This window comes from Camelina sativa, chromosome 20, assembly GCF_030686135.1.
Source record: "Camelina sativa cultivar CO46 ecotype springtype chromosome 20, ASM3068613v1".
NCBI lineage: Eukaryota > Viridiplantae > Streptophyta > Magnoliopsida > Brassicales > Brassicaceae > Camelina > Camelina sativa.
In genome coordinates this window covers 35107044-35116636 of record NC_141899.1, presented here as the reverse complement: position 1 = coordinate 35116636, position 9593 = coordinate 35107044, and the positions used below count along the sequence as shown (strand labels likewise).

The following is a 9593-nucleotide window of genomic DNA, read 5'->3' as shown; positions in this document are numbered from 1 at the left end:
TGCGAACCAATCAAGGTGTTATATGTCGTTTTGATTTGGGAAAAGTTGCCACAACCTGATTTTCAACATGTGAATAGCACGTTCACACTATGTACCAACTCTGTTTCTCCACCGCTATCATTCCCTCAACGTATCACTTGGAGCTGTTTTTACTCGTTTGGGTTCTTATTACAAATGCACGACATTTATTTGTTGGAGTGTCGTTTATTTACCATCAAGAAGGCTACTAACTTGCGGAAAGTTAAGTTTCCTCTTGGCTTGTTTCTCTAACAAGCTTCGGTTCATGTTGGGTAAGCAGACCACAAATGCGGTCGTTGTTGTGTTGATGTGGAAGTTACTTGATTACAGCTTGGATATGCATGCAACATTTTCTAGTCACACAATGATCACAACTAGAGCATTGGGGAAAATGTTAGGATGTTTGGTGGGTGATAGTCTTCCAGTTTTGGGTTACGCTATATCTTTGACTTCTTTGCGGAATTTCAAGATTTTCATCTGCAAGCTGAGTTGCATTTGAAGTACTGTGCAGTACACATTAGGAGGCGTGACTTGGTGTTGAAAACATGTGATTTTGTATGGTTGGTGTTCCCGAAAGATCGTCTTTGTTCTCATGGATATCAACAAAGGTTGACATTGGCTCCAAAAAAGGATAAAAGAATCAAGGAAAAAGAGGATGTTTTGGTCACACGTGTTCAAGGAAGTTTGGTAGCTACGTTTGTTTTCACAGAGGCTCACCAAGAAATAAACTTTCGCAAGCTGCACTTTAGGCACAAAAAGAAACGTCTTGAAGTTCGTAAGCGAAAATATTATGAATTGGTGGACAAAAGATATCTCCACAGATTTAATCCGAAGGGACTGATGCAGCGCATCTTCACGCCGTTGATCACCACCTCAAAGACTTTGTTGATCGTTTAAGTCTTGTTAATGGGCCTTAGGTTCATGGGTTTTAAGTCCATAGTGTTTGTCGTTAAATATTAGACGAGGGTTTTCTTATTTAGGGATGAGTCTCAATTATTGTGTAATTATTGATTATTGAATAAACATTGTTTTAAGAGAGCTTTGCCTAAAGCCTAAAGAGGAGGACTCTCAACCCTAAGAGGGGTGTATTCAACTTGACATTTTAAGTGATTTGTGTAAAAGTTACAAATCCTATGTTATTCAATCAAGGATTTTAAAAAGCTCCTGAAATTCACTGTTATTCAACTAATGATTCAAAAATCTACTTTAAAATCCACCGTTATTCAAAACAGTTTGTGGATTTGGATTTTAATAAATTTTAGGGATTCTGGAGGATTTGAGAGGATTTGTTTAGTTAAAAATACAGAAATCCAAATCTCATGGTTTTAGGTGGGATTTGAAAGAATTTTACCATAAATCATATCAACTTCCCTAAAATCTATCAAAATTCCAAATTTCCTAAATCCCATTAAATCCTCCAAAATCATTGTTTCAATACACCCCCTTAAGAGTTTGTGATCAAGCCTTGCAAGGAGGATTTGCGAAATCACGTTGATATCGTTCCTGATCTCGGCTTTATCCTTATTGCTTCTTCGTCAAGTTACGACGTTCTAAGCAAAATCCGTTTGTGAATCTGAGTTCTCCTTGAGATCTAGAGTTCTTGTCCGTTAATTAAGTTTCCGCTCTCTATCAATTCACCATTGTTAACATTGCTCAGTCTTTTAATTACAATGCTCATATAAATCCGTACAAAGTATAGTGCATGTCTAGCCGAATAGTTCGTCGGTTATATATACTGTAGGGTAAAAACTATAATACTTACAGTAAAAGTTATATTTATATGATTTAGGCTGCAAAGAGTAAATGCAAGAGAAATAAATGTGATGAAAATGAATGAGACGAAGAATTAGGAATATGAATGAGAGGAATATTATCATATCATCCATTTCGTGTGCAATTTGAATTTACTAGTGAAATATTATGCTTTACTTAATTCGATTTTCCACCCTTTGTATACAATGATTTGCATTGTAAATGGTAAGCTATGTAATCTATTTAGTCCAGATTTATTCCAGTAAAACACAATCAATTTTGCGCCAAAATTCATGCGTAATTATTATTATACTCCGCTAATTGTTAGTTCGAATAGTAATGCATGGTCTTTTAATAGTTACAAAATAAAGTATATATCAAATTCGAGTTCAGTATCATCAAAACGTTTCAACTAAGATTGTTGTTTTGTGATGAGTTTGAGCTTAGCTTACGGTCCACCGCAGTTGTCGTTGATCATTATAGGCCATAAGGGAATGGTGATGCATGAAATCTAAAAATAGTGTTTGAATACGTCGATTTTTGTTTGCTTATAAATTGGATCACAAGTTAGTATAATTCTTCAATCTATTCTCTCTAGTGTTCCGCTTCACAAACAATTTTTTTTTTGTTTAAGAATGAAACTATTGATTTACCTTGTTGTGTTCTTTCAGTTCTTTGATGGTTTCAAAGCCAACAGAGTTACAACAGATTCTCTGATTCGAGATGCTTGCAAGAAAGCTTCAAAATATGCGGACCCACATTACTACAAGTTCTGCATTGCGTGTATCAGTGAAAATCCAGAGAGTAAGAACGTGAAAAATATTGATGAATTGATAATGGTTGGAGTAAAAATTGCTATTGCGAACATGACGAACCTGAAAGGAATTGTGGAGAAGATTTTGAAGGAGAGAAAGTATAAGAGTAAATTGACTGGGAAGCTCTTGCGCGATTGCGTTAAGCTTTATTCTGAGGGCAATGACTCATTAACAAAATCTTTAGAGTATCTCAAGCTACGGGATTACATGAAAGTCTCCACTAAAATTGATAATGTAAAAGCTATTCCGAGAGTTTGCGAAATGGGATTCAATGACGATAATAAACAGAAATCTCCGGTGAAAAAAGAGAACGATGTTCTCTACGACGTCATCGACATGGCTCAGTATTTTAATTATAATGCCCATTTAGAGCCGCCGCCTATGTAGAGTGTCTAGCCAAACAGTACGTCGTCGGTTTTAATTAGGTGGTGATGCTTTTTTGTTATGAAATTATAAAAGAATGAGTTAATGAAGAAAATATGAGGTCATACATATATTTAACTTTCATGGGGATAAGAATGGATCTAAGATGGACCATTTCAATCTTTGTCCTTATTTTCACCTTTTCACTAACTAAAACACATTTTTTTAATATAAAACGGTTGTTTTCCACACATCTCAAATTTTATAATTTGTGTACACATAAATCGCCATTAAAAATATACATCAAGAAGATAAGGTGTATATGCTATAAGATATTCAAAAGTCACAAGAATGCACAAAAATAGAAAATTAAAAGATGGATTTAGCTTGGTAATGAGGCAAAATTTGAGTAGGTTATCTGTTCATGAATGATTCAAAAGAGAGAAGGAGAAGTGAATTCATAAAAGAAGGGTCATGTTCAACTACGTTTAGCTTATATCTACTCTGATTAAATTTAGACTTTAATCTTCAAGTATTAAGAAGTCACTTCTGTAGATGCAGTTGCTGCAGCAGAGTGTTGTTTGGAACAAAGGTCTGCTAGGACACAAAACTTTGCATTTAAGGACAGACAAGTGGAGAATAGCAAGGAACTGCAGCTGACGTGGCAAATCCTATCACTGGTGGAATGAGAAAAATATTTGAAGAGAGAGAAGATATTTGAAGAATATTATTCTCGGTGGATAAAAAAAGGGATTTCTTGGTAAACAAGTAACTGCCTTAAATGAAGATTTGAAGATCTTTTCGTTAGGATTTAGTGAGATCGAATATAAAAGATCTTGGGGTATTGGGGTAAGTTTTTCAACACTGGAAAAATCTTTTGCCTGAGATTGTAACTTCAAGGCTGATCAAAAAGAAAGCCAAGAAGGTGAGTGTTGGGTTATTCTCTTAGATCTATACTGGTGAGAGTTTTGATAGAGAAGAGAAGTGTGCTTAGATTTATTCTTGTAACCATTAAGAGTTTAATAAGAATAAATAGTAAAACGTTTGTTTAGCGTTTTCCAAGGAGAAGATTGTGGTGCTAATCCTCTATACCTTTACAATTGGTATCAGAGTAGACACCTAACAAAAGTCTTTTTACCTTTTCAACATGTGAGATCTTGTGACAAGAGGTATGGAGAAACCACAAGCTTTTGTTGTAATACCGAAAGTTCTGAAACTGGATCTAGAGCACTATGGGCATTGGAAGTTGTTGCTCAAGCAGCCTATTCAAGGTATCGACATGGAGGCCTCGTTTGCTGTTGAAGATGGCTGGACCGAACCAATGGTGAAAAATGACAAGGGTGAATCGATGCTGAAACCTCGGAAGCAGTGGACTGCAGAAGAAAAGGCTGAGGCTAAGCACAACTCACAAGCCCTTTCGGTGATTTTCAACTCTCTGCCGCTGGATCAGTTTAATAGTGTCCAGGGTTGTGTGGCTGCGAAAGAAGCTTGGGATGTCCTCCAAGTTACCTTCAAAGGAACTAGAAATGTAAAAAGGACACGTCTGGACAATCTGCCATCAGATTTCGAGAATCTGTCCATGGAAGAAGGTGAAACCATTGCAAGTTACAGCAGTCGTCTGAGTGCTATCGCACAGGAAGCTGTTATCATGGGAAAACGCTACAAGGAGAAGAAGATGGTGAAGAATTTTCTTAGGAGTATCCCAGATAAATTTCAACCACAGAGATCTGCCATTGACGTCTCCTTGAACTCAGATGAGTTAAAGTTCAGTCAAGTTGTTGGGATGATGCAGTCATTTGAGATGCAGCTGAAGAAAAAAGAACAACGCACTGAACGATCATTTTCTCTAAAGGCTGTTGAAACACAGAAGAATACTGACACCCAAGATACTGCAGATGAAGAAAAAGTTGGGTTACTTGTGAGGAAGTTGATAACTCTCTACTTTACATGTTTTTAGCATCCCTTTTTGTCCATATTTTGTATTGTTCATACCTCTAACTTAGCATTTTTAGGTCATTTACTGTAGGAATTCACTTTTAGAGCATTTAGTGTTGCATTTATGCATTTGCATATTTTGGATGAAAACAGATGCTAAAGAGCCAAAAATGGGGAAAAACAAGGACAACTCGAGCATGTACCCGAAGGAGCCATCGAGCTACAAGAACAAGTCCGAACCCCAACACAATCGAGGAAGATTCGAGAGCATGAAGAGCAACCCGAAGATCCACCCGAGGAGTTACCCGACTTCACCCTCGTGTACCCCATCGAGTAGACCATCGGACAAGTTTGGGAAGGTAGGTCAAATGGGTTTCCATATATAACCCCCTCTTTCCCTAGCTCGCAAACGAGCACGCCACAGACCCTCTAACCAGAGAGCGAGAGCTTCTATGAGAGAACTGAGCGACTCAACATTTTTCTTCTTGTTTTGCATTTTTATTTTGTAGTTTTCTTAGACTTTTATCCCTTACTCTTTCTACTCTACTCTATCTTTCAATACAATGTCATTTTCGTTTATTTTGATTGCTTTGTTATTCGTTTCTATGTCCGAGTAGTGTAGTAAAGTTTCTAGGGATTGAATAGATGATTTTGTGTTCTTGATCGGTTAGGATGCTTTAGTTGATTGTGATGATTGATAGATTTCCTTCTAGGTTGGTGTTCTTAATGCTGTCAACAGACCGAAAGGTTGAGATTAGATCTAGGGCGTTTACAATGCTACAGGCCAAAAGGAGTAGATAAAATGCTTGATCTAGCCAATGCTAGAGGTTTACTTAGCTCTGAGTGACAAAATCAGATGAGTTTAAGTCTACTGACAATAATGAATCGTTCTTAATGCCTGCTTGTTCATATTGCTAGTGCGACGTGTGATAGTGTGTTCAAGGTTGATTGTTGCTAGTGCGAAAGTGTGGTGACAAGGTCTTAGAGGTTCATTGTCTAGGAAATAATTGCTTGAGGCATGTAAGGCATCCGTACTGGTCTAGAACACTTAGGATTCGATTACCCCCATCTTTAGGAACATTCGTATTTTATTTGTTTACATTTCCTTAACTTACTCGACCACTTACCCGATCAGGTACACGATAACCTACATCGAGTAATACCTCGAGCTGTTCATATCTCACTTGCATACTCGATCACCCCACTCGATCCTGTACTCGATTGCTTGGATCGAGTGCTTAGGTCGTGTGGTTTACTTGTTTATATTCTTTTACTTTGTTTATTTTAGGATTATTAGAACCAAAACCTTAATTGCTTGGCTTGACTTGTATTGTACTGATCATATCCTTCCTGCTAGCAATACACAACCATTTGGATTGATAACCCTTTGTACTACAACTGCATAGGGAATTGATACCCTTGGTGAAAACTAGTCTATCAATTTGGCGCCGTTGCCATTTGGTTGTTTTAATTTTGCTACGTTTAGGATTTGAGGACTTGCTAGATCAAGTTCGTTTGTTTATATTTGTTTTAGATACTGACTTGTTTTCTTTCGCATTGTTTGTTTTGAATCTCAGGTACAACCCGAGCATCCACCCGACCCGTCACTCGATCATCTGGATCGAGTTGATCCTCGTGTACACACTCGGATACCTACCTGTGCATGCAAACACAATCCAGTGGTAGCCAGCACCTGAGTCCTTTCATCAACAACATCGACAGACCTCGGCTACTCAGACAACAACAAGTTCAACCGGAACCAGCAATTATTGAGGAGACGATGAATAATCAGAACGGTCCACCAGCTCCTCAAGCAAGGACCAATATACGAGCAGGAGATGCTCTGACTACTCACACTCAGAGGAATGACATTGTGCCACCAGCTGTGCAGAATAATAATTTTGAGATCAAGAGTAGTCTCATCTAGATGATACATAGCAATAAGTTTCATGGCCTGCCAATGGAGGACCCATTGGATCATCTGGATGAATTTGATAGGCTGTGTAGCCTCACTAAGCTAAATGGAGTCAGTGAAGATGGATTCAAGCTCAGGATTTTCCCATTCTCTTTGGGAGATAAAGCACACATCTGGGAGAAATCACTCCCTAAGGAGTCCATCACCACTTGGGAAGCGTGCAAGAAGGCATTCCTAGCCAAATTCTTCTCCAACTCCAGAACCGCAAGGCTGCGAAATGACATTTCCGGCTTTGTACAGAAGAACAATGAAACGTTCAATGAAGCTTGGGAACCTTTCAAGGGGTATACTACTCGATGTCCACATCACGGCTTCAGTAATGCTTCATTGCTGAGCACACTATACAAAATAGTGGTCCCCAAGATACGGATGTTGCTGGACACCGCAAGTCATGGTAACTTCCACAACACGGACGTTGATGAAGGTTGGTACCTAGTGGAGAACTTGGCTCAGTCTGATGGCAACTACAATGAAAAATATGATCGCTCTGTGCGATCTACAGGAGAGGAAGATGCCCCCGAGTTCGCTCACCGAGTCCAATGGCGAGTGCTGTCTGCCGTTCTCCTCGACGTAGGGATCCGTCTACGTCCGAAAAGACCCTTACCGACCCTATGGAGGTCGATTCTGATGCTGGAGTAGAAGAGCAAGGGGAGATCCAAACCTCTCGATCAAGGAGCAGAGCTGCGATTGCAAGAGGGAAGAGACCGGCCTCAGAGAAGGCTGAGAAGGTAGTTGAGAAAGAGGATCAACACGCCGAGGAGGAAGAAAGGGAGAGAGAAGAGGAGCAGAGAGAGAGGACCCGCCAAGCCTCGCGGAGGCTAAAGCAAAAGGAAGTAGACACTCCGGCGAGACTATTCAAGGTCTTCAGGAAGATGAGCATTGTTGGTACCCGATACCCTCACCGTGAGACCATGAAGCAATTGGGAATCGCTAGTGATGTAGAATTTTTGTTCGATATGTGCCACCTGGGCAAGATGATGCGATCCCACCTAGAAGCATATGAGGAGGAAACGGTCCACTTCCTTTCAACCTTGAAGCTGCACTATTTCGAGGACCACCCGACCCTACTACCTGAAAGACCCCGACCCGGACGTCCCAGCGTCCGCGGTCACGGCTTCCCCTCGGCCCTATTCCTGGCCGAATATCCCTTAACCCGTCCACTTAGCTTTGGCTCGCGGCCTTGCCTTGTGGACCTTTATACGCAGCGGAATATCATATTAACCTTAACCCATCCCGTGGTGCTCAGCCATACAACCAACCAACCCCACTGGCTTTGCACATATTAGGGATAGGGACTTATAGTCTCTTTGGTTCACGGTGAATGGTTGCTCTATCGGCTTCCCAAATTACTCGTCTTTCCAAAGCTTGTACCGGACGTACCGTCCATTGACCTATCGGTCATACCGTATTACCTCAGTCGACTTGCCGGTCTTGGTATCAGAGCCTGGTCCGATCCAACGATCCGACCCCATAATCGAATCGCCAATCCACAAACCGAGCCTATACTTCCGACTAACTCGTCGACCACCCGACCGATCCATCTGACCTACGGCTCGATCGTCGATCCTTAGATCGCCCGATCCGACTGGCGATCGAATCACCGGTCGACCCTTGATCGATCCGTCCGTGGACGCAGATCGTCAATGACCATTCGATCGGTCCGACATTATGATCGAACCGTCGATCATCCTAAGGTCAGTTCGACTCTCCGGACGAACCACCGCTTATCCTACGATCAGATCGGCCCAATTGCCGACCCGTCGCTCGTCTCATCGTACCTTCGATAGAGAGGTAGCGTGCGCATCAGTTCGGACGAGAATACTAGCCGAGCCGCACCCCCTTTTCTTCTTAGGCTTTGATGGACGATGGAAGGATGATGGTTGGTGTCCTGAAAATGAAGGCAACGCCCTCTATTTATAGGGTTCTGGCCGAAGTCTTGGTCCCAAGGTACTTGTTCGACGAGACTCTTCGATCGTTCCTGTTCGATCGCACACGTCCGGCCGTGCCTGTCCGGCCGTGCCTGTTCGGCCATGACCGATCGTCCGTGTCAGTTCGGTCATGCCTCTTCGGGTCACACCTGTTCGGTCGTGCCTATTCGGTCACGACACCTGTTCGGTCACGCCTGTCCGGTCGTGCCTATTCGGTCACGACACCTGTTCGGTCACGCCTGTCCGGTCGTGCCTATTCGGTCGTGCCTGTTCGATCACGACTATTCGTCCATACCCGTTCGTCACCGCGTCCCATGACCGAGCTCCCAGCACCCAGCTGACTCGTTCACTGTCCACTACCGTCCAGCTGGTCGAGCTCGGTCGAGCTTCCTGGCAGCTGGTCGAGCTAGTGGCAGCTGACTGGCAGCTGGTCGAGCTGACGTTAGCTGCCCGATAGCTGTCTGCAGCTGGCCGAGAGCTGTCCGTAGCTGAGCTAACTTGTTCATCGAACACGTTCAGCTCGTACAGCTCATATTCTAGCTAGTTGAGCTAGTAGCTAAGCTACTTAAGCTCAGCTAGCGATCAATTTCCTTAAAACAAATTGCCTCCCTTTAGGATCGCGGGACGCGGGCGTTACACTACCCAATGGGGGGATCGGGTTCATCACCTTATCCGTGAGGAACAAAGACTACCGATTGAGTTTCAAGGAGATGGAGAAGCTGTATGGCTTCAAATCTGGTAGTGGAGAAGGTATGGAGGTTAGCAAGGAGGAGATGAGGTCCCTATGGCTGACAATAGGAGACAAGC

The 9593-nt window shown here is 41.9% G+C and overlaps 1 protein-coding gene, 1 non-coding gene and 1 pseudogene across 3 annotated transcripts; 2 read left to right on the top strand and 1 right to left on the bottom strand.

Annotated features, from left to right (window-relative positions):
- Window positions 1-2358: 2358 nt before the first annotated feature.
- On the top strand, window positions 2359-3199 carry LOC104771966 (pectinesterase inhibitor 12 pseudogene; annotated as a pseudogene). The gene has a single exon (XR_015592113.1). The product of XR_015592113.1 is annotated as a pectinesterase inhibitor 12 pseudogene (transcript).
- A 920-nt stretch (window positions 3200-4119) lies between these two features.
- Window positions 4120-4905, top strand: LOC147919880 (uncharacterized). The gene has a single exon (XM_087504150.1). It carries the CDS (start codon window positions 4120-4122, stop codon window positions 4903-4905), a length of 786 nt encoding a protein of 261 aa, XP_087360276.1.
- Window positions 4906-7065: 2160 nt separating this feature from the next.
- On the bottom strand, window positions 7066-7172 carry LOC147919879 (small nucleolar RNA R71). Its single transcript, XR_015594235.1, has one exon. It is a non-coding gene; the product is annotated as a small nucleolar RNA R71 (small nucleolar RNA).
- Between the last annotated feature and the right edge of the window lie 2421 nt (window positions 7173-9593).